Source organism: Geotrypetes seraphini, chromosome 7, assembly GCF_902459505.1.
Source record: "Geotrypetes seraphini chromosome 7, aGeoSer1.1, whole genome shotgun sequence".
NCBI classification, from domain to species: Eukaryota; Metazoa; Chordata; class Amphibia; order Gymnophiona; family Dermophiidae; genus Geotrypetes; species Geotrypetes seraphini.
In genome coordinates, this window is record NC_047090.1 from 58379134 (window position 1) to 58404683 (window position 25550).

The following is a 25550-nucleotide window of genomic DNA, read 5'->3' on the forward strand; positions in this document are numbered from 1 at the left end:
TCTGTGCATCACCTGGCGATGCCAGAGTACAGGCAGTCCCCGAATAATAGACATCCAAATTAAGTACGACTCGTACTTAAGAACGTGGTCGCGGCTTCATTTGATTTCACTGAGTAGTATTTTCAGTGGCATAGACTCCTATACTTCTCCTGTAGCAGATTCAGCAATTATGCATGGCCACATTAAGAACAGTGTGTAAAGGTTGTGCATGCTGTACCTTAGAAGGAACATTGGTAGGGATAATTAGCCCTTTTCTCAGCTGGAAGCAAAGGTAAGCTGCAAGAATTTTAAAATCTACAAGTTCTGAATTACACTCATAGTAACATAGTAGATGACGGCAGATAAAGACCCGAATGGTCCATCCAGTCTGCCCAACCTGATTCAATTTAAATTTTTAAATTTTTTCTTCTTAGCTATTTCTGGGCAAGAATCCAAAGCTTTACCCTGTACTGTGCTTGGGTTCCAACTGCCGAAATCTCTGTTAAGACTTACTCCAGCCCATCTACACCCTCCCAGCCATTGAAGCCCTCCCTAGCCCATCTTCCACCAAACGGCCATATACAGACACAAACCGTGCAAGTCTGCCCAGTACTGGCCTTAGTTCAATATTTAATCTTATTTTCTGATTCTAGACCCTTTGTGTTCATCCCACGCTTCTTTGAACTCAGTCACAGTTTTACTCTCCACCACCTCTCTCGGGAGCGCATTACAGGCATCCACCACCCTCTCCGTAAAGTAGAATTTCCTAACATTGCTCTTGAATCTACCACCCCTCAACCTCAAATTATGTCCTCTGGTTTTACCATTTTCCTTTCTCTGAAAAAGATTTTGTTTTACATTAATACCCTTCAAGTATTTGAACGTCTGAATCATATCTCCCCTGTCTCTCCTTTCCTCTAGGGTATACATATTCAGGGCTTCCAGTCTCTCCTCATACGTCTTCTGGTGCAAGCCTCCTATCATTTTCGTCGCCCTCCTCTGGACCGCCTCAAGTCTTCTTACATCCTTCGCCAGATACGGTCTCCAAAATTGAACACAATACTCCAAGTGGGGCCTTACCAATGACCTGTACAGGGGCATCAACACCTTCTTCCTCCTACTGACTACACCTCTCTTTATACAGCCCAGCATCCTTTTGGCAGCAACTTAAGAACAGCTTTAAAAATGTAACTTGTTCTTAATCCGGGGACTGCCTATATTGCCTGGAGTGCTCATTTTAATATTATTGACCTTGTTGTACTACATTTACATAGAGTCAAAGGCTGCAATGAAGCATGGAAAAGACTGGTGAGTCACTGTGTTCTTTGGTAGGTAAAATACTTTGACGCTAAACCAGTAAGATCTGGTTTAATGTCGATTGTTAAAGGCACAGTGAGTTTAGAGCAGTATCCCGCAAACTTTCTTGAGCCGTGGCACACTAAAGGTAGTGGCCGTAGCTCAAGGCACCTGGAAGTGCATGGATATCGCCTTGATGACATCACATGCATACGTGACATCATCATGTCAATGTCTACGTGTGCGTGAAGGCCCTCCAGGTGGGCCCTGAAATGCCAGTGGCGGGTGCCAGAAGGGAAGAGGGCCAGAGAGAGGCATGTCCTATAGGCAGTCAGCAGGCGTCGGCGCCTCTCCTCCCCAGTGTACCACAGCACACCTGAAATCTCAGGAGGCACACTAGTGTGCTTTGGCACACAGTTTGAGATACACTGGTTTAGAGAATCAGGGCCTAGGACATGTAAAAGGAAACTTTAAAGCAGATTAGCCTTATGGGCGTACAGAGGGAGTAAACCTGTAGCACATAGGAAGCAGGTCACAATTCTGAAAAGGAGTTTTGCAACAAGGTCCTAGTAAGGCTAGTCAGTCCTAGCCCTAACAAGATGTTGCATAAACCCATATAATTATACTAACCAGCTGTGTAGTTTCTAAGGAGAGTTTGCTTGAAGTTTGTTAGGAATGAACCGTGTGGTTCAGGAAACCAGGACTGACAACTGGGGAATTCTCAGTCACACCTATGTAAATATGCTCTTGCCAGTAAAGAATTACATTTGTGGCAGCATAAAGGAGTTTTTTTCTACATCTTTAACCTATGCTGGGAGAGGCCCAAAAGAAATGGAAACAGGCTGAAGAGGGACAAGGCAGTGCCATGTTCACCAGGAGAGGGCATCCTAGCTGGTCTCCAGACTCAAAGCAGGTGTGTGAGCATGCATATGTGCCACAGCATCTTTAATGAAATAAGGCACTTTTACTATTGTTGTGTCCCCCCAGACTGTCAGATTTCTCTTTTCCTAATATAAGTCACAGGATCAAAATACAGCATTAAAAAAAAAAAAAAAGAAATATAATTACCGTACTTGATACTCTTCTTTTAATGTACTTAAGTCTATGAAAAAAAATCTAACATTACTACCCTGAAGTGCTCAACATCTTCCACTTTCTTCAGTGCTTAGGCACACTGCACAAAAGCAGCATGGTCAGAAAGCTGAATGTCCTGCCCAGAGACAAATGCACTTGTATCTCTATTTTGCAGAGATGTGTGTAGGTTATTTACAAGAGACTTTTGTTTGCAGATATTCCTGTCAGATGTACATAGGAATTCCTCAACTTGTCCTCTTTAGGTCCATTAGATTATCATATGCTGGTTGTGCCACAACCACAATCACTCACATTTGCCTAGAATGTACTGGCTAGAAACTCTATGTAGCAACCCAACAGAGTAGAGGTCTCGGATACCCACTCAGGAGCAGTCAGATGTATAGAAAATGTCTAGAAAGATGATAGATTTTCCAGTTTTACGCTGGAAAGCTAACAAGTCAGAATGGATTCAGAAACAGCTAAATTGGGTGGAAAATTGTGCAAAGCCACAATCTTATTACATACAATGTAAGATGTTCTACTAATGCAGTTAATGTTATTTTGTTGGATAGAAAAATCTAAGATTCTTCAGAGTTTTTCATAAGATACATGCTTTGTATAATATTTAACTAAGGTGGCACCAAAAGTAAAACTTCTGTGGCTGGGTCCTTCCTACAAAGGAACTTGCAAAGTACATCAGTCCCATAGCTGGAGTACGATAACCCGTCCTGTGTGATTATGTTTATTTGGGTTTTTGCATGTTTAGTAATTCTGTAATTTAGTATTTCTTGGGTCATAGTCTTTTTTGTTCACAATAGCTCGGGCATATATTATCACATCACCTCCCACCCTTGTGTATTCATTACTGCATGGCATACTTGAGTCCACAGATTGCCCCACGGCCACGCATTCTTTCCTGGATTTTTTCCATCCTATTCTCCCTATCCTTTACATTTCTCTTATATTTCTCTATTCCATAGACCCCAGAAGATGGTCTTTCATGACCGAAACATGTCTAGTGTCGGGTCTATACCACAAACCTTTTACTGTGTATTTTTATTTTTACTTTTTTTATTTTGGTTTCTTCAATCTGCACCTTTTTCAAATAAAGACTGCATCAAGATCATCGGTTCCACAGGTTTTCTTCTTGTTTTAGTAATTCTGATAACACATGGGCATCATCTTGTGCAAAAGAATAAATACTGCATAACATTTTTAACACCTGAAGTGTTTAATATGTACTCAGACACATTTGCACATATTTCCTCTCCCTAGGCAGCATGCAGCAAACACCAAGGAGGAAGGACTCTGAAGTTCAGCTTGCAGAAAAAAATAGTTAACTTACATATCATGAATGAAAGAGATTAATTTTGATCATAGTCTGTGGGAGTGAAAGTTACTTTTTTTTAGCTTGGATTTCTTTTCTCCCCCTCCCCTCCATATAAACAGAAGTTCCTTAAATCAGTGGTTGGTTCCCAACCCTGTCCTAGAGGACCACCAGGTAAGTCTAGTTTTCAGGATAGCCCTAATGAATATGCATGAGAGAGATCTGCATATAACAGAGGTGCCAGACATGCAAATCTGCTCCATGCATATTCATTAGGGCTATCCTGAAAACCTGACTGGCCTGCTGGTCCTCCAAGCTAGGGTTGGGAACCACTACCTTAAACCATAGCATACACTTTTGGAAAGATTATAAAATGAGACTTTACTCGGATTTATTCAGTCACTCTTGCCATTGCCCGGGTCAGTGCCCACACAAGCCCTGATATTTTAAATTCTACTGATGAATAGCGCAGCCTAACTACTACTACTACTCTTTATTATTTCTATAGCCTGAAAGGTATATGCAGTGCTGTATATTTATTTTGTTCAATATTTTTATTTTAACATACAATAGAAAGTCCCTGCTCAGAAGAGCTTCCAATCTAATTTAGACAGGACATTTCAGGGCTGGGGAGATTATGGTAGAAGAAACGATACAGTGGGTATAGGTGTCTGACAGCAGTGAGTGGGAGTTAAGAGTTGAAAACAATTTTTTTTTTTTTAAATGGGCTTTTAGCTTGGATTTGAATACTGCTAGGGATGGAGCATGAGGTATTGATTCAGGCAGCCTGTTCCAAGCATATGGTGCAAGAAAGAAGGGATGTAGTCTTGAGTTTGCAGTGGAAGAGAAGGGTATAGATAAGAGGGGCTTAACTCTTTCTTTCGTCCCTAAACTTCCAGGGATTTTCCCATCCTCAGAAAATTAGCCTTTATTTGCTCAGTCATGAGCCGTATCTGGGAACTGGGATCCTCAAGTATTGTAGCTACACCACTAGTACCAGTGCCCCAGATCTACCGTATCCAAGGTGGATTTCGGAAAGGTTGTCAGCACAAGCGACACCAAACAAACTACTGAAGTATAAGAGAATCCTCCTCCGTTTTGATGGAGAAGGGAGCACCGAAGTATCCTTGTATATACAGTACCCGATTGTATCATCAGAGCGGATCAACCAACCTCCTTTCCCTTTCCCCCGGCGCATTGTCTCCTAGGGAGGGCTGGGGGAAACCGTCGGCGCGTGATGGCATAAGCAGAAGAGGGCAAGGCACCGCCCGCGGTAAGGCGGCCGCTGTGTGTTTAAAGCCCTCCTCCCTCTTGTTGCAGGAAGTGTCCTAGCCAGTCTGTGTGCGCTCAGCTGATTGCCGGCTGGAGGCGGAAGTGGATCTTGCTAGGGGGGGAGGGGGGTGTTTGTTATTGGGGTGGGTTTTTTTTGTTTTGTTTCTCTGATCTCTTGGTTCTGTCCACGGCTGGTGTCCATAGAATCGGAAAACTTCTCGAGGGTGGAGGGGGGAAGAAAAGCAACAAGCCTGACCGTCCTCCTAAGTCCCTGACAGAAAAGACGAAGAGAGCGAGGCCGTTGTGCGCACTGTGGCAGGGGCATTCCTGCGTCGGCTCTGACTGGAGGACTGCGATGCAATCATTTCTGGGAGGCTCATGGCGTCCGTTAAGAGTTTTGGCCGGGCTGGGCAGGCAGAGGAAGAGGATGGCGAGCTGGACCGCTCCCTCCAGCAGATGCTTCGGGCGATAGTGGAAGAGAGGAACCGCTCCAATATCAGGCAGGAGATCAGTGGGCTGGGTGAGTTGAAGGAGGGGGCTCCTCCCTAAACAGACTGAAAAAAAAAAGAGTGGGGAGGAAATTATTTCTACACAGCTTCAAAAAGAGGAGGGGGCATTGTGTTTGGTACCTCTCCTTCAGAAAATGACTCTGTAGTGATGTACATGACTACCAGAAATGGTGCTCTTATCTGTTCTAAAAATTATGGGACTTTTTTTTTTTCTATAATTCCATACCCATAGGAATTTCACTGCCTGGAGTATTTTTTTTTTTTTTTTATGTGTGTGTGTGTTTGCTTTACTTTCAGAATTGTCCTATACGAATAATTCTACTCTCACCAAATTCTTATTCTCAAGGATGCCACTCTCATGATTCTTTTAATAAACGAAGATGACAACTAGCATTATAGATTTTTGAACATCACACTTTTCCTTTATTACACATCAGATAGAAGAGCTGGGCTTGCTGATTCATGTGAGTGGAATATGTTTAGGTTCTTCTTAGTTTACGCTGGGTTTTACTAAACGGCAGTACAGTAGAAGTTTCTACCACGAGCAGGTGAGGTAAGTGCAAAGACGCTCTTAGAATTCCTACGAGCGTCGGTGCATTTACCTCTCCGGCACGCGATGAATATCTCTCTAAAGCGTTTTAGTAAAAGGAGCCTTGGTCGTTTCTGTACAGACACGAAGGGTTTCTTTTAATGACGGGTCGGAAGAATCGGCAAACGATAGCTTTTCCTTAAGTGTTTTAGGGAAAACAAAAGTGAACCATTTATTTATGTAGTTAGTAAAAATGCGTTGAAAGAAAACATTCATGTCGGTTCTCATATAATAAAAGGATCTAAACTTGCTTTGTATTAAAAAAAAAAATAGCTACTGTATTAAATTGCCTTGGTGTGGTCAAATTGAGAAACCTGTTAATTATTACTGTTGGAGACCTGTTGTGCTTTCTTGCACCTTATGGGTTGAATTTCTGTCAGACTAGCTTACTCGGGCTTAGCCATAGAGTTTTACCGTTGTCCGGCGAGATAAGTGTTCCGTGTCTCATTCAATTCCTCTGAGCTTCGGAGCATTTACCTCGTCGGCCCGAGGTAAAAAATCTCTACCGCTGCTTGATAAAAGGAACTCGTAGTAACCAGTAGGATCAGCAGGACACTGTGAAGGATGATCTGCTGTCTGACTACAGAACAGGTTTATAATTTATACAAAATGCTAATTTTGAATTTATTTTTGTATACTGTTTATTGTGTTTTTCTTCTGCACTTCAAGGCAGATTTACCAGATTCTCCACTGATACTACTAATTCCTTAACGTTTTTCATTGCCCTTAGTAATATGACATTTCTAACAAGTGGCCAATGTGGTGCAGCTTGTCTTTTGTCTACATTTAGTGTAATGGCTTTGACCTGCAGAGAAGAGGTTTTATCCATTTCTCTTTTCCACTATGTACCAAAGATGAAAGTTAATCTAATAGAAGTTATATTTCAGCAATTTTTATCAATAAAAAGATACAGAAAGACATCTTTAAGAATCAAAAGGGGTAATTTTTTTTATATGCTCCATGTCTTTTATAAAACAAAGCCACTCCCATTCTGGCTTTACCTTTCTAGTGTGGGTTGAGAAACAGATCAATGATGCTGCAATTCACAAAAGAGATGCATTTTGTGTTACAAATGTAGTATTCTGTTCAGTATTTAAAGCAACAGCATATTGAATCAGGTTTATAAAAACTCTAGTTAAAGTCATTTTAAAGTCTCTTTTGGTTTAGGATTTTATTGTTTTTCTAAGGTTAGTTTTATGATTTGAATGGTGCTGCAGGGTGTATGGAATGCTTTTATAGAAATATTCAAACAGTCTGTGCTCATTGAAGATCAGACAGACAACCCCCAAATAAACCAAAACAGAAGTTCCAAGTTAAAATGCAAGGCCATGATTAAACTGAGGAAGAAAGTCAATTGAATGACTAAAACTGTAAGAAATGAAATTCTTAAGAGATGAAGAAAACAACCAGTTAAGTAGCTGAGGGATTAAAAAAAATATATATTATTGAGACGAATATGTTCCTAAAAAGCACCTTCCTGTCTCATAGCTTAGTTAAAACATTTTTCTTTGTGGAGAGGTGATGTTGCTGAGTTCAACGGTGGTTTAGCCATTGAGCTCCCCTTGGCCCTGCAGTAATTTGCAATCGGTGCCGATGAACCAGCTCAAAATCAATGGAAGGCAGGTAAGCAGTCAGGTTCGCTACCAAGAGAAACCAATGACACACATCTTATAGCAGAGAGGGAAGGTTCTGCTCAGTTGTCATTTCAGGAACTCCTCTTATGCAAATATTATTACGCCTGCTTTTGTTTTCATTGTCTTCAATTTTTTTATAACGTGTTCTCATGTCCTGTTTCCAAGGTGAGATACTGGGTTCCCAAGGCCTCCAGTTCTGAGTCTTGATCTATAACCTGCTCTTCTAACTCATTAAGTCAGGTGCCCATATCATCTACTGTTCGCCAAATTTGTTCCACATCGGCATGCAGAGTCTGTTGAATTGTCAGCATTGTGTTTTTTAAGATCCTCCATCTAGGTGCGCAGTTCAGATCTCAATACTGGGCAGGAATCAACCTCATCAGGTGAAGGCCCAGGCCTCACACCATGTGCATCCTCCATCCCCTGCACTGGCCGTGACCAAGTGGGGCTCTGCTGAATCAGCAAGTAGATAAGCAAAAGCTAAACTAAACTAAAACTTAGCTTTGTATACCAGGTCTTCAACCAAAATGGAGCTTGACTCGGTTAACAGAAACTTTAACTTGACTCAGTTAACAGAGAGGTTAACAGCCTCTCTTAGTCATTCCAGCTCTCTATACGGAACTGGGAAATCGCGCCAGGGATATAGTGGTGTGCTTCTTTTAAGATTTCCACTGAAGGACAGAGTGCTACATGCAGCTTGGCAGTTGGGTCCTTACTTGGGAAGATTCTAAAGTGGAACTTTCACAGATTTATCTGCTCTAATATTATGCAAATGAAGGGAGTTTAGAGGTTACCAAATGCCTGTCCTTTCATAGCATATATTATGAGAGGACAGGCATTTGGAACCTCTCTAAACTCCCTGCATATAAGTGGCTGTATCCCTCTGGTATATCTTTTCAGTGTCTAACCAATTGCACAAAGTTGCAAAGCTGAAGGGTGCTGTGGATTTGGTATATGAAACGAGGCTTTATCTGTGCTGAAGAATGGACAAGCAGCAAGACTTTCCCAGTCCATCCAACGATGGAAGCATGGATCTCAAAGCAGTAAGCGCCTACAATGTAATTTGGATCTCCCCTGCATGCATATCAGATGCTCCAGACTGACCATAACTTTGTGATTGAGTGTTAATTGCTTCCAGATGAACCTGTTGAAGTTTTGTTGAGCTTATATCCTTCTGCCCTATTTGTTTAGGATTACTCCGCTCGGTAGCGAGAATAAGAGGGGCAGTGGAGATGTCACCTGGGTGATATGCCTCCTCTCTTGGCCCGAGCTATGAAGAGCACATTGCTTGGTTTGGATGGGGGAGGGGGTGGGGAGTTTCTGTGAGGACTTTTTATGCAGTGGGAAGGGGTGGTGGTAAGGGAATAGAGGGAATTGTGGATTACACAATGTCTATACATGGACTGTTTGAACAGGGCTATGCATGTTGGTGGGTCTGTGTACAAGGGACAATTGTAGGATTGGTCTTTAAAGGTGCACTTTTGGATATTATTTGGTATTGGGATTTAGTGGGTTAACATTGTTCATGTTTAATGTCCCGCAGAAGAACAGCTGAGGGCAGGGATTGACTTCTTTCAAGAGACTCATTTTAAAGCCTCAACATGAGTATCTCCTTAATAGTTACTCATATCTATTGGCCTTGAAATAAGCAAGACGAAAAAAAAATGGTGTAGATATTATGATAGCCCGCTCCCTTGACCCTCAGGTGAAATATATAATTAGACATAAACAAGGTCGGTATTTGCTGTTAAAAGTTGAATTGGAGCAAACCTTATATACCCTGGTTAAAATTTATGCCCTGAATTCTGACCAGAAAGGCTTCTTTGTAAGGCTTCCATCCTTGTCTTGACACCCATGTTTTATTGGAAACCAGCTCTTTATAAGCAAAATTTACATATTTTGGTATTCTCATTTTTGTTTTCTTTGTTTATTTATCCCCCACCCTTATCCAGGGCAAGTTACACATTTACATACAAAATACAACAGTACAGTTTACATTCAATACACATCAACAAAAACATCACCATAAAGCAAATACACACATACATACAAAATATAAAAATACATGAACCATGCAAGTTGCTTCAACAACAAACATCATTGGTAGACTTAAAAAACTGGCCAGATTGTAAAGTAATTTATCATGATCCATGCTTAGGGATCATGCAGAAGGCCTTTTGATTTTAGGGGGGGGGGGGGGTTAATATCACCTTTGATAACAAGTCTTGATACCACTTCCACACTAGTTCACTATGGGCAAGCTGATAGATTGCAATTGTGATCTAAGTTCCAAGTAGAGAACAATGTGGACCCTTGGAGAGATGTCAAGCCTTCGTTTCTCAGGGGTCCATAACTCATACTCGCATATTGATTTCTGGGGAGTGAGCAAACTATTAATACTCCAGATAGAGGATGTTAGCATTGAGCCCCGAGTGTGGTCAGATTATGCCCCTGTAAAGCTCGCTGAGAGTCTGACTAGATGCATATGGCAAAAGATATTGGAGACTATGTAATAGCCTTCTCTTAGATCCTAAAAATCTCTCTCAGCTAGAACATGCCCTATGTGAGTATATTCAGTTTAATGAGACTGGTGCTGTTTCACCCTCGATATTCTGGGAAGGCATGAAAGTGATTATGCAGGGAAGTATTATCTCCCTGGGAACTTTTTGCCTTGTAGAATGTCTTGGGAAATAGGAGGATCTGAGGCAGCAGCTGTCTTGTCTGGAACGAAGGCATAACAGTGACCCAGGGATGTTCCTCCTTATTAGCTTGTCCAAATAAGTCCCATCTTGACTTGCAAACATTAGAATTGGAAGAAATTAATGAGAAGTTGCAATTTTTGCAGCAGCAACATTTTGAACAGGGGAATAAAGCTGGGAGGTTATTGGTCCACAAATTGAAAAAGAAAGCCCTGAGGAATTTTATACCATTAGTATGAGATGCACAGGGGAGGGTTTGTAGGTCTTTCACTCATATTGCTAAGGCATTTACTACCTTAGTAGTAATACAGGTGCACATAGATCAGTATTTGGATCAAGCTTGACTGCCTTGCTTGGCTCCTGAGGAAGCTGCCTGCCTCTCTGCCCCTATAACTGAAGAGGAAACCTCAAGGGCCATTGCATCCTTGCCCAATGGAAAGGCCCTTGGCTTGGATGGCTTTACTAATCAATGTTATAAATGCTTTCAACATAAGACACCTTGGGTATGTTTGGTTTCTCTTGGGTAGACACTTGAAATGTTAAAATGACTTTAAGTCAAAATATAGAACAAAGCTTCTCTGAAGGGGAGGGTTATCTACTCCTGAGCATGATACTCTGCAGGAAATGCTGCCATTACTTCTGGGCTGTTGAAGGTGATTTTGAAAGTCTGAGATTTGGCCTCTGCCAACGTTGCTTGTGCTCTTAACAGATCAATTGCTTCTCTGGCTGTAGGCAAAAACTTCAAGCCATTATGTGTGTAAAAGTCATTTTCAATGAAGCGTCTGGCATCTGTGCCTTTCTCTCTTTATACCATAATACCTCATGGTTCAGTGCAGTTTACACTAAGAGGTAAGAACTATAAAAACACAGCAAATTTACACCACAAAACACAGTACATTATATATAAAATATAACATTAAGAAATTATTAACTTATCTAGATTATACATATTTATCAAAAAGTTAAGCAGGATGCCTCAGGGAGCTCTGATCTAAGTGATGACCCCCAGACGTTCTTCACGGAACACAACATTATTTTTTTCCATCAATAAAAAGTGTATGCAAAAGATTTTTTAATAGAACCCTATCCTCTCAGGCAGTATTTTGGAACAAAAATTTTAGTGGTTTGATCTTAAATTCGTTGTTTTACCAGGCCTTTAGAAGATCGTTAAAAACTTATCTGTTTGATAATTATCTAGATTATCTGTTTGATAATCTAGATAAGTTGTTAATTTCTTTATTTTTTTATTCATTTTCAAACTTACAATAAGTGTGACATATGTTCAAACAAATTAACAATAAATACATCACTTAATAATCATCATTGGTACGAAACATAAACTCTTATCACCCCCCCCTTCCCACCCTTTCCTACCATATAATCAAATATCTTATAGAATATGTAATAGTAAAATAACCCCCCTCCCCCCCTCACTATTGAACTTGTAAATTTAAGGGAAACAATTTAATGTTTTATATTTTATATATTATGTACTGTGTTTTGTGGTGTAAAATTGCTGTGTTTTTACAGTTCTTACCTCTTTGTGTAAACTGCCCTCAACCGTGAGGTATTGTGGTATATAAATTTATTATTTATTATTATTTCATTATAGACGCCATGAAAGCTGAAGTTGTAAGGTCAGCCCTCCGTGCCTCAATATACAGTCATGAGCCTTTCTAATGCTCTGACATCCATTTTTCTGGAACATCCAGATCTTGCTGCTGTGGTTACAGAACAGTGGGAGACACCAGAGAGTTCTTCAAACTGTCTAAAGCTATGTTTAAGCTTTATCCTATGTTGCCAGAATTTTAGCAGCTCTTTAAGCAACCGAAGGTGGATTTGGCAGTGGGCTGGAGATTCGGCCTCTAAGGCAAGACTGAGTAGACTTCCTTTCAAGAGACAAATGCTTTTTGGCAAGGGGTTGGATGACCTCATGGCTAGCATGGCGGTCTGTCATCCTAAATCTCTCCTGGAGGGTAAGCCTCGCCATCCTCCTAGGGGGAGTCATAATTTTCGTTCCTTATGCAAGTTTAGCCAGACTTTCATGGGCTCATCCGCCCAGACATATTCAAAAGGGTACAGACAGTGCTATAGCAACCCCAGATGCCAACAGGCTTTGGGTTCTTACACTAGCCCCTCCTCTAAAAAGTCCTAATGATGCCAAGACTTTAGCCATGCCTCCTCGTATTGGAGGCTGGTTGTTAGTTTTCCCAGGAATGGGAACGGACATCATATGGGATGGGACAAAAGATAGACTTCATTCACCTTCCCTCCCCTCCCCTGACTTATTTCTGGATTTTCCAGCCAGATGGCTGGAAAAGGCGTTACAGGTCTGTGCGACACTGCAATGACTTGTGGACATTTACACCATAAAGCTGATCCCCCGTAAGTGAATTGGGCTCCAGGAGATACTCTTTATACTTCATCATGCCAAACAAAGGCTCAGAGGACTGGAGATCCATTCTGGATCTCAAGGTGGTCAAGCTTTTCTGAAGATTTCATGCTTTTGAATGGAAACAGTGTGACTATTATAGCCATATCTCCAGGAGAATTTCTTGCTTCTCTGGATCTGACAGAAACTTATCTTCATATTCCTATATTCCCAGGGCACTGGAAGTATCTGAGATTTCATGTTCTTCAGCAGCACTTTCAGTTTGCAGCACTCCCCTTTGGACTGGCGATAGCCCTCACACTTTCACTAAAGTGATGGTGGTAGTGGCAGCGTACCTCTGAAGAATGGGGGTCCAAGTTCATCCCTGGCTGATTAGGGCTCCATCCCAGCTGGAGTTCGAGTAGGCAGTGGACATTCTTCTGCAGTGTCTTTGCTGCATTGTCAATTTCAGAAAGAGCCATTTAATGCCTTATCAGACATTGAAGTATCTTGGAATTAGTTTGACATGGCACAAGGACATGTTTTTCTTCCGAAGCCAAGCAAACAGAAGCTCCAGAAATGGATCTCTCAGTACTCCTGAACCCCACTGCTTGGCATTACTTTCAGGTAATGGGATCCATGGCAGCCTCTCTGGAGGTTGTGTCCTGGGCCAGGGTGCATATGCGGCCTCTACAGCAGTCCTTCCTGTCTCGGTGGTCCCCTCAGCATCATCCCCTGTAGATGCCCCTCCCTTGGACGGGGCCAGTATGGCACTGCCTGCGCTGGTGGATTCAGGGGGAAGCCCTGGTAAAGGGCAAGCCCATTTGAATCACAGTGGTTTATTCTCTTGACCGATGCAAATCTGTCTGGCTGGAGAGCTGATTGCGGAGACCGCTCCATCCAGGGTAGTGAACTTCCCATCATAAGGGTTGGTTGATCAATCGTCTAGAACTTTGAACCATACGGCTGGTGTTTGAGGGCTTTTCAGAACACCCTGGAAGGAAAAGTGGTAAGGGTGTTTTCCGACAACACCACAACAGTGGCATATGTGAATCGGCAGGGGGACACCAGAAGTGCTTCTTTGAGTCAAAAGGCATGGATGCTATTCCGGTGGTTAGAAGTGCACCTTTAAGCTCTCTCCGTAGCTGGAGTGGAAAATGTGCAAGCAGATTTCCTCAGACCCCAAGCCCTGGACCTGGCAAAGAAGTCTCTCTTGCCGAAGGCCTTTTATCTCGCTGTGCGTCATTGGGGGAGGCCAAAGTTAGACTTGATTGCTTCAGCCAAGAACTCAAAAGTCAAGCGGTTCTTCAGTTGAAAAGCAGAGCCAGGAAGCTTAGATTTAGATGCATTTGGTTCAGTTCTGGCTAACTCGAGAGTTCCTTTGTCTTCCCATCTTGGCTCATGGTGGGTCAAGTCATCCACAGGATCACAACTCATCCAGGCCTGGTTATCCTAGTGGCTTTGGACTGGCCGCACTGTCCGTGGTATGCAGTATTGTCTGTCTTCAGCAAGGCAAGAAGCTCAAGCTCTGACTTCATTGCAGTCTTCTAAGTCAGGGGCCGGTTCCTATGGAGAACTCCCAGCACTTTGATCTTACAGTATGGCTCTTGAGTATAAAGCCTTTATTCAGAGGGGCTACTCTGACGTAGTTATTGCCACTCTTTTGAGGTCCAAGAAGCCCTCTACTACGGTAGCATACACCAAGACTTGGAAGGCTTTCTAGCAATGGTGTTCCAGGGACCAGGTGTAGTCATTGTGTGTTCTCATTCCAGTGGTCTTAGCTTTCCTACAGGCTGGTCTAGAGAAGGCCTGGCGGTAGCTTCCTTCAGGGTACAAGTTGCAAGTCTTTCCTGTTTTAGAGTGCACACTGGTTCCTGTTTACTTACAGCTCATCCAGACATGACCAGATTTCTCAGTGGGGTGCTTCGCTTATGGGTCCCTCCCCCCCTTTGACAGCCTTTTCCTATGTAGAATCTAAATGTGTGGAAGGGGCTTGCAGAAGCTCCTTTTGCATCGCTTAAGTATGCATCCCGTCTGACCTTACGGTCAAGACAGTGTTCCTCATGGCAATTTGTTTCTGCACGGTGTATTTCTGAATTGCAGGCTCTCTTGTAGGTAGCTCTTTCTTCAGATCAGAGGTTGGGGTTTCCCTCCACAATTCCTTCTTTTCCTAGTCAACATGAAAATCCGAAACCACTTTCAGAAGAAGTTAGTCTCCCTGCTTTTTGTTCAACAGGGTCTTGAGTGGAAGGATCAGATTTTGTGAAGAGTCTTACTCCACTGCTTAGAAAGGACCAATGACTTCCGTCTTTCTGACCATCTGTTTGTCCTGACTAGCCAATCCAAGCAGGGTAGGCCATCGTCCAAGGCCTCTATTGCCCATTGGATTCGCATGGCCATTTTATCGGCTTACATCGCCTGTGGTAAGCAGCCACCGTTTTCTCTCAAAGCTCATTCGACTAGGGGTGTCTTGAGTGGTTCATTCATCTGAGATTTATAGAGTGGCTACTTTGTAGAACCTCATGAAGGCATGAAGGGAAGACTTGAGTAGACGTGGCGGCTCAGTCTGATGCCTCTTTTGGGGCCTCTGTTTTATAGGCAGGCTTTTCTGTCCCTCCCTAGATGTTGCTTTGATATGTCACCTACTGTACAGACTCCTGAGTGGATATAACAAATTGAAAGATTAGGTTCTTACATTTGATAATTTTTATTCCGTAAATCCACAGAGGTGTCTGTACAGCTCGTCTTCTTTATTCTGATATATATATTTTTTTATATCGCCTGCATTTTCTACTTCAAATGTTTCTCCTTTCAGGTCAAAGTTTTTCCTTTCAGGCCAAAGTATCTTCCAACTAGCAGATGGGTCCTGCGAGAAATCATTCTATATTTGTGAGTACTTGTCTTTGCCACTGGCTAAGTTCGAGTTTGTGCTCATTGCACACAGCAGGTTGGGTCATATTACTACTATGTTCATGCCTGTTTTTCTCATGTTTCCTGTTTGTTAATTTTTTCTTATAAATTGCAGAGCATCTGTTATGCTTATGGGAAAATTACCTGTGTCCCCTTCTATATGTTCTTTGTTCCAATGCTGTTCGTTTAGCCCAAAAACAAATGGTGTTATCTGCTAAGTGGGAAGAACAGAAAACAATGTGTGGCTTTCTGCAAGACCTGGTTCACGGGTATAGATTGAGCACCTACTGTACAGATTCCTCTGTGGATTTACAGAATGAAGATTAACAAAGGTAAAAACCTAATCATTCACTCTGCCATCTCCAGCATAATCAATCTTAGGTAGTTTTTAATTCTTGTTAGAAGATCAAGTATGCATCCAATATCACATCATACCATATGTAATAAGTTTATCTTGTTCAGCAGACTGGATGGACCATACAGGTTTTTATCTATCACCTGTGTTACTAGAACCTCCATTCAGAAATTGTAAGATTCTATAGCGTCCCTCCAGACTGGCACAGACCAATGGGTATGCAAAGGTGTTGGAATCAGGATTTTCTGAGAGGAGTCACTTTGAAGTAATGAATTTCTAGTGGCAGTGTGTTGAATAGACTTTTTTTAGGAGACAGAAAGCAAGTTTTGGGAGTCCAGGTAGAGAGAAAAGGCTATATTGATTAGTGAGCAACGAGTGAGTTCTCACAGATGCAGGTAGATAACACTCTCATCAGCTTGCAACCTCTGGGTCATCTTTGATTCTTCTCTGTTCTCTTCGCATATCCAACAAACCACCAGAACTTGTTGCTTCTTTCTATACAACATCACTATAATCCAGAGTTTCCTTTCTGAGCTTGCTGCCAAGACCATTATCCACAACCTCGTCACCTCTTTGGATTACTGCAACATGTCCTAACACTTCTAACTTGTAAGACATTATATCTAATCTAATCAGCTATTTATGCATTGCGCATACCTATTCAGGCTCAAGGCAACATCAAGAGAGGAAGGTTTAGGAGAAGTGGGGGGGGGGAAGATGGAAGGAGGAGGGGGAGGTATATCTGTTTCTCATTCCCTCTGTAGCTCCTACCCTCTCTACCTCTTCATCCCTTTGCAAGTCCCTTCATGAGCAGCATATATTGAGCCACCGGCACCAACAAAACCCTTTCTTTCTTAAAGTCCCCTGAATTTCCCCTCCCCCCTCCAATGTTCCTGGTGGTCCATGTGGTTGTTGGGGGCAGGAGTGAAGTCCCTTGCAGCTTCTTACTGTATATAACAGTACTGTACTGTATATAACAGTAAACCTTGTGTGCAGTTCTCAGAATCATTTTCTAGTTAAGTCACTTTGATCCAATTTGGGTTTTTTCTTAACCCTTTCCAAACTGAATTCCATTGCCTTTCACATCAGCCCCTTGTACTCCTCAACTGCTTTTTAAAAATTATATTTCAGCAGACGTTTACTAATTAAGAATTGCGTTTGCAGATGTCCAGCACTCTTGTTCAGCTGGATACATTAAATTATGGTGATCTCAAGAGAAAGCAAATCCAAGATGGTCGCAGCCCCAGGACGGCGTCTCTGACTACAATCTACAGAGCAGTCCAATTTTGTTCTTAAAAATTCTAATGCTGCATTCGAAGCATAAGGGGACGATCTGGACTTATTCCCCTGCACTCCAGATTTCAACCCCTAACCAATGCTCTATTTTGGACTTCACAACCATACCTGGGAGTTCCAGACCAAATGCCCGAGGGATGTCAGGCATTTCCTCGGGAGGAAGATGAACCGAGGTATCGGACTGGGAGATTTCTCTCTCCCCTCCAGCAGCTGTGCCTCCACCATGCCCAGACTACCCTGCAGCTGAGTTGAGGGAGCCCTGCAAACTTTCTCTCGCGAGGGAGACCTCAATTGAATAAGCAGTGGAAATCCCCCCAGTAGGATTATCTCTGGTGGTTACACTAGAGAGCATATGGAATGCTCTCTTGAAGCTCAACTCTTCAGTTGATAAATCTTCTCAGGAACTAACAACGCTTGTGAATACTGTTAATTCCTTATCTGAAAAATTTGAAGGAACTAAGCAGTAATTAACTTCAGAGGTTAAGCAGGTGAAAGAAAAAGTTGAAGATCTCCAATCTTTATCCTCAGGATTGGTTAAAGATAAAATTCTTCTTAATAGAAAAATAGAACAATTGGAAAATTATAATCGCAGGCTCAACGCTCGTTTGTTAAATTTTCCAAATCATTAGGAGTGACTCCCATGGAAATGTTTAGAAAATTTTTGACTGAAATTTTTAACTATTCCTCTGGCTGTATTCCACCAGTTAGTCATATTACTATAGTCCTGTAAAAAAGGTCATGGGAGCCACACCAGAAGAAGTTGTCCAGAATCCATCAGAACCTCTTTTGAATCTTACAGATTTCCTTGAGACCTCAATAACTGAGGCTTCAGAGTGTGCTATATTAATTGTTTCCTTTGTTTTTGAGCAGGACTTGTCTGCTTTACTTAGACAATACTTTCGTAACCCTCAAGTACTATTCTTGGGGGGAAAAGTTTGGATTTACCCAGATGTTACTAGATAGACCCAAGAGCGCCGGAAATTATTTCTTGCTATGAGAGTTGAAATTGTAAATCTGGGTTTGGAGTTTTCTTTTGGCTTACTCCTGTAAGTGCATTATTAAGTATTGGGGTCAAAGTATGGTTTTTTTTTTCCACCTGAACAACTACATGTTTTCATAGATATGAAGAAATTGTCGACAGGGGGAGTTTAGTATTTATAGCACAGCACAGCAATGTAAACAATCTTGGAATTTTCTGTTAAGCCAATACCTGTATGTTTGCCTTAGAACAGGGGTCTCAAAGTCTCTCCTTGAGGGCCGCAATCCAGTCGGGTTTTCAGGATTTCCCCCATGCATATGCATGAGATCTATGTGCATGCACTGCTTTCAATGCATATTCATGGGGGAAATCCTGAAAACCCGACTGGATTGTGGCCCTCGAGGAGGGACTTTGAGATCCCTGCCTTAGAGGGTTCTCTTCACCATTTTTGATTCCTTTCTCTAGTTCGGTGGTTCCCAAACCCTGTCCTGGGGGACCCCCAGCCAGTCGGGTTTTCAAGTTATCCCTAATGAATATGCATGAGAGAGATTTGCATATAATGGAAGCGACAGGTATGCAAATCTCTCTCATGCATATTCATTAGGGATATCTTGAAAACCCGACTGGCTGGGGGTCCCCCAGGACAGGGCTTGGGAACCACTGCTCTAGTTGGACTTATTGTGGTCCAAGGAAGATATTTCTTTTTGCTACTTATGTTTAAATATATGGTACCTCATTTTGATTTTTCCTTCTGCATTTCTTTTGCAAGAGTTATCTTGTACATTATTTGTAAATTCAATAAACAAACAAACAAAAATTATAGTGATCTCTTAGATCAGTGGTTCCCAACCCTGTCCGAGAGGATCCACAGGCCAGTCGGGTTTTCAGGATAGCCCTAATAAATATGCATGGAGTAGATTTGCATGCCTGGTACCTCCATTATATGCAGATCTCTCTCATGCATATTCATTAGGGTCATCCTGAAAACTCAACTGGCCTGGGGGTCCTCCGGGACAGGGTTGGGAACCACTGTCTTAGATAGCCTAAGCCAGGGGTGCCCACACTTTTTGGGCTTGCGAGCTACTTTTAAAATGACCAAGGCAAAATGATCTACCAACAATAAAATTTAAAAAAACCCAAAACAAAGCACACTGTACGCTGAGAAAATGTTAATTATCATTCCTATTCCGGGTTTTTTTCAAAGAGGTCAAGGCAGATGACTCTATGCACTGTCACTTCAGTAACAACCATATAAAAATAGACAAATATACCCCCCCTTCCCTTTTTACTAAACCACAATAGCAGTTTTTAGCGCAGGGAGCTGCGCTGAATACCCAGCACTGCTCTCGATGCTCATTGGCTCCCTGCGCTAAAATCCGCTATTGTGGTTTAGTAAAAGGGGGGCCATAGTGCAAAATATAGACAGCAGATATAAATTCAGACAAATTTTGATCACTAAATTTAAAATAAAATCATTTTTCCTACCTTGTTGTCTGGTGATTTCATGAGTCTCTGGTTGCACTTTCTTCTTCTGACTGTGCATCCAATTCTTTCAGCCTGTATGCTTTCTCTCCTCCAGACCTCATTCCCTCCCTAAACTTTTTCTTGCTCTCTCCCTGCCCTTTCTTTCTCTCTCTATTCATGCCTCCTTTCCTTCCTACTCAACCCCATGGCCTGGCATCTCTCTCCTTTCCTTCTATCTCTTCCTCCCCTGCCATGCTCTGGCATCTCCTCTTCTTCCTTTCTCTCTGGTCTGGCATCTGTCTTCTTAATTTCCCGTCCCTCCCCCCATGCCCTGGCATCTTTTTCCTCTCCTTCTCTTCTATCTCTCCCTCCCCCCTCCATTATTTGGCATTTTCTCTCCTTCCTTGCCCCTGGTCTGGCATCTGTCTCCTTCCCTTCTCTCTCCTTCCATGGTCTGGTTTCTCTTTTCCTTCCTTTCTCTTGGAAGCCCGTGGCATTTACTGTGCGTCTGCTGCCGCCTCCATGTTTGGTAGACAGGCTGGAGGTAAAGGGCGGCATCACCCCACAGTTATAATGTCCGGTTTGGGCCTCTCAGACTTGCCGGCTAGTGGCCAAGCAATATAGATGCATTATAATATTTTTTGATTTTTAATCCCTACTTGCCCCGCCTTCTGGAGAAGCCCCAGTGAAGGAACGGACGCAGCCACTTGCCTTCTCTGGCTCTGGGGATGCTGGAGCGGGAGAAGGTGACAGAAAAATATGTGGGGAGAATGGCACTCACCCATTTATGTTCGGCGGTGCTCTCCTCGGGGGCGGACACGAACGGAAACGTTCCACGGGGTAGGGAAGGCGACGCTCAGAGCATGGCTGCCGCGTCCTGCCCCTTCGGCAGTCCAAATACTTGCCGCTGTGGCCATGCAGGACGCATCTGCGGCTGCAGCCAGCTACCAGAGTGTCGCGCCCCAAGGCCAAAGTTTGCACGCGTTGTTAGAGGAACTGAACCCAGGCAGGGGGAGGCGGGCTCTAACACTGCGCGCGCCGGCTTCCCTTCTGAAACAGGAATGACATAACTTCCTGTTTCGAAGAAGGGAAGCCAGCGCACGCAGTGTTAAAGCCCCGCAGCCTGAGTTCAATTTGCTTGTGGGCAAGAGGGCAGTGGTGAGTGGAAGGGAGGGAAGCTGTCTTCACCAGGCAATCGGGGAGAGGAAGGCTGATCGGCAGGTAGATTTTGAAGGCAACGCGAGTCTATCAAGGAGCCTGGGATGGGCTCTGTGATCGACTCACGTTGCCTTCCTGAGCTACCGGTTGATCGCCATCGACATATTGGGCACCCCTGGCCTAGGCATTACTTAACTGATCCTTTTGTTGTCCATGAAGTTGCATATAAAAGATGCTATGTTGAATTTAGAACTGTTTCAGGCATTGGTCATCACAAAATTTAATTCATGGCAGCTCATTTGCTGTCAGGGATATTATAATGTGAACGCATCCCTCATCTGGCTTGTTATACTGGCTGCTAGTGGCCTGGAGGATTAAATTAAGTTCTGATTAATTAATTGAGCTTTGAGTGGGAATGTCCCTTATATATAATTTTGTGAAAATTTATAGACAAGCACAATCCTCAAAATTGGAGCAATCTCATTAGTTACATATTCCCTCATTTAGACTGTCATCTGGCTGAGATGTGTGGCTGGGCCTTTTTGCTAACAGGTTGGGCAGAATTGATTGCAGTTGCCACAGGAGCTGAGAAATTGTGTGAAACACTATAGAAAGCAGTTGAAGTCTGGTTGTTTTAAAACGAGTGTTCTCACTGCCCTGAATATTGATATGAACTAGACATCTGTTCATAAGGTGTTGTAATGAGCATATGAGGTGGATTGGCAAGGGAACCATATTTTATGTACAGCAATCTTGGTGACATGATGAATTAGTTTGACATTTATATTGGTTTTATTATGAGTATACAGTATATTGTTAACTGCCTAGTACAGTGGATAGTGAAGACTATATATATCTTATAATAAATACAATTCTAAACAGGGCTTGTTGGTAGCACTGGTAAAAGTGGCTTCTGGTTCAGGTCCCCTTTCTGCCAGTGTCCTGGTGCAAAGGATTTGTTTCTTTTATTCTAAAACCAATCCTTAATAGATTAAACAATGTTTTGTGGGAAGTGTACACTATAATTAAAATATACACACTAATAATTGTGATCCCAAATAGCATATTATACTGTTTTTATACAGCATTTTATTTTCTTTAGAAGAAATAACATGGATATATTTTGTTTATTCACAGAGCTCCTCGTGGGTATCATTCTCTCAGTTGCCCTTTCATTTTTTGTTAAGACTCGGCAAGGAGAAACTTGAATGTCTGAACTCTGAATCAAAAAGTCACTTGGGGAGCATAGTGACATTTAGCTTGGAGCAAAATAGGTTTTCTTCTAGAGATATTTAGGCCCTCTTCTACTAAGGTGCGCTAGCCATTTTTGCGCACACTAATCGATTTAGCACATGCTAAATGCTAACACGTGCATGTTAGTCTATGGACACATTAGCATTTAGCGCGCGCTAATTTGATTAGCGTGCGCTAATCACCAATCACCGACCCGACATGACCCGACATGACATGTTTCGCACCCTCCGGTGCTGTATCAAGGGTCTCCCTATATACAGTAGAAAAGAGGCCGTTAATATCATTTTTACCCAACCTCCCTCTACAGTTCCTATACATTTCTACCCCATTAGTGCTTACCAAGGTCGCGCGTGTCATCCGACTCAGTTTAATATCCAGAGAAAGATGGCGGCGGTGTCTGACCTTGGGGTTAATATACACTCAGCTATCATTCATAATCAAAACCCCTCCACCTGAGGCTCATTGGTCCAACCACTAACCAATCACCGAAATCCACTCAATCTCCCCATTCAATCCGTGGGGTTCAACTGTATTCAATGAAAAAATGTATCTTTGTTCAATTTCATTCAGCTTTTTATGGTCTTTCCCACCATCCCTCCCAATCACTCTACTTATGACCCGCCACTTAATCTCATCAAGACTGACACGGACTGTACCTCACAAGATGTAATATATGTTATTGTTTGCCCGTGTGCTTTGTTATACATAGGACGGACGTCGAGAACAATCCGGGTCCGTCTTACGGAACACAAATCAAGGATTTTGAACAGAGTTATTAATGCCCCTTTGGTAGATCACTGGATCGCACATAACCATAAACTTGATGAGATTAAGTGGCGGGTCATAAGTAGAGTGATTGGGAGGGATGGTGGGAAAGACCATAAAAAGCTGAATGAAATTGAACAAAGATACATTTTTTCATTGAATATAGTTGAACCCCACGGATTGAATGGGGAGATTGAGTGGATTTCGGTGATTGGTTAGTGGTTGGACCAATGAGCCTCAGGTGGAGGGGTTTTGATTATGAATGATAGCTGAGTGTATATTAACCCCAAGGTCAGACACCGCCGCCATCTTTCTCTGGATATTAAACTGAGTCGGATGACACGCGCGACCTTGGTAAGCACTAATGGGGTAGAAATGTATAGGAACTGTAGAGGGAGGTTGGGTAAAAATGATATTAACGGCCTCTTTTCTACTGTATATAGGGAGACCCTTGATACAGCACCGGAGGGTGCGAAACATGTCATGTCGGGTCAGACTCCCAGGCGGTGGCTGATACAAGCTAAGTACATATACTACTATTGATGGAAAATTATAAACATAGAGTATATTTTTTTTAAAACTAAAAATAATATAAAATATTGAGTATGATAATATAAACATGGACAGCCAGTGATGAAGTGCCACATAAATCTTCCCGTGGTCACGAGATAGTATAGATGTGGAGTGGTGGGGCTGAGGCTAACCCATAAAAGCTACTAACCTATATGATCCGGTCCATTGATTTATAATGCATTTATTACTAAGGCATTCCAGGGGCTACAAATCTCTCAGGACGTGCTGTAGTCATCTGTGCCACCTAACCCTCTCATGGCTGGCACAAAGAAGTCCTCCAAGTCCTTTCCAATTCATGAAGCCATGTAGGAACTCATTGAGGTTCAGTGGACTTATCTGGAGGCTGGGCTGCGTGTGGCGAAAGTGGTGCTGGATGAGATGGATAGTTTGAGGTTGCAGTTGAGAGAGGGTGAGTGGCAATGAAGGACAGTTAGGACAGGAAACTGGAGGCTTCGGTTAAGTCATTGTTTGATGTGGTGACTCTGACTCTGCAGGTGGCGGTGTGTAGTTTGTATGCGGCTAAGGCCTGCCTACACTGGTTTCAAAAAGCAAAACTTTTATCCTGCACTGCGTAGGCGCGCTCACAGTTTGCTCAGCTGTTTACCGCTGATTCCAGTTGTCATCCACCAGGTCTTTTTGAATATGATACCCCTGAGGAAGGAGTGTTTCTTCGAAACATGGACCGTGTCGGGTCTGGGTTCATCAATCCTTTTGGATACTAACTGCTTTATGACTTACATAGATATTTATTTCTTATGATTGTCCATTAAAGACTTGGCATCTTGTACATCACCACTGCAGTTTTTGTTTTTGGACTCTATTTCCTACTGCAGTTCTGTTGGAGTCTTTGTTTATTGTTACACTGGGTTCAATACATGGTGGATGAGTTGATGGAGTCTGGTGTTGCCCTGCCTTCAGAATTTCTAGATGTGGACTGGTCTGGCGGATGCCTTGTATGATATAATTCGTGCTTCAGCTAAGCAGATGACCCTGTTAGTGGTGTCACTTCAGTTCTTATGGCTGCTTCCAAGTTGTGGCTGGTTCGCCTCCCAATTAAAGGTTGTCTGTTTGAGGACTTGAGAAATTGGTCAAGGATTTCATGAATTCTACATCCCAGCCGTTGCCAGAGGATAAGCCTAAGAGTTCCTTGAAGGCGTAGTTGCCCTGTCCATATTTTCAAGATACTAAGCGTTCTAGGCCTGGTAAGCCATCTTATGCTCTCCCTTTCCCTTCCAAGCCAAACTATCCTACCAAAGCCCCCCCAACTCTGTCGCCCTGTCCTCAGGCTTCCCTTGCCTCCCAATGATGGGGTCTCGGTCCCCTCCACTGATGTTAGGGGATCAGCTGTCCTTTCTGGTGGAGTGTACCAAGATCACGTCTGACCAGTGGGTCTTGGACATTATTTGACCAACAGTTACAAGCTAGAATTCTACTCTCCCATTGCAGATTCTTTCTTGGTGTCCCCGTGTTTGGGCGCTGCCAAGGTGGCATTGGTTCAAAGCACCCTCCAGGTACTCCTGGACTTGTGGCGGTGGTTCCAATGCCTCAGGAACAGCAGGGATTGGGGAGATATTCCATTTACTTTGTAGTGCCAAAGAAAGGGAGTCGGTCAGACCGGTTGTGAATCTCACACAGGTCAATCTGTTTCTCCATGTCGGATACTTCAGAATGAAGATGATGAAGTCTGTGATTGCTGCGGTTCAGCTGGACAAATTTCTTACGGCTCTCGATCTCAAGGAAGTTTACTTTCATATCCCCATCTGGCCCCCGCACCAGTGATTCCTGTGCTTTGTGATTCTCGGTCAGTATTATTGGTTTCAAGTGATGCTCTTCAGCTTGGCCACAGTGTTGCACACCTTTTCCAAGGTGATGGTGGTGGTGGTAGTGGCCTTTCTTTGAAAGGAGTGAATCCTGATTCATCCATACCTGGACAACTAGTTGATCTGAGCTTCTTTCCATCAAGAAAGTTTTCAGGTAACTCGGAGGATAATTTCACTGCTTCAGTCATTGGGCTAGGTAGTCAACTTTCTGAAAAGTTCCCTTGTT

General features: G+C 42.8%; 2 protein-coding genes across 4 annotated transcripts in view; one reads left to right on the forward strand and one right to left on the reverse strand.

Annotated features, from left to right (window-relative positions):
- The window catches only part of UPK3A (uroplakin 3A), a 78605-nt gene extending 73716 nt beyond the window's left edge, over window positions 1-4889 (reverse strand). Inside the window, exon 1 of the mRNA XM_033951712.1 lies at window positions 4850-4889. Coding sequence (XP_033807603.1) covers window positions 4850-4874 — 25 coding nt within the window. The 5' untranslated portion in view covers window positions 4875-4889. The remainder of the gene's footprint in view (window positions 1-4849) is intronic.
- A 207-nt stretch (window positions 4890-5096) lies between these two features.
- KIAA0930 (KIAA0930 ortholog) overlaps window positions 5097-25550 on the forward strand; it is a 218875-nt gene continuing 198421 nt past the window's right edge. Inside the window, exon 1 of one of the 3 annotated variants that reach the window (XM_033951707.1) lies at window positions 5097-5468. In XM_033951707.1, the coding sequence (XP_033807598.1) occupies window positions 5327-5468 (142 nt within the window). In that variant the 5' untranslated portion in view covers window positions 5097-5326. The remainder of the gene's footprint in view (window positions 5469-25550) is intronic. The other 2 variants (XM_033951705.1, XM_033951706.1) reach the window with 2 other exon arrangements.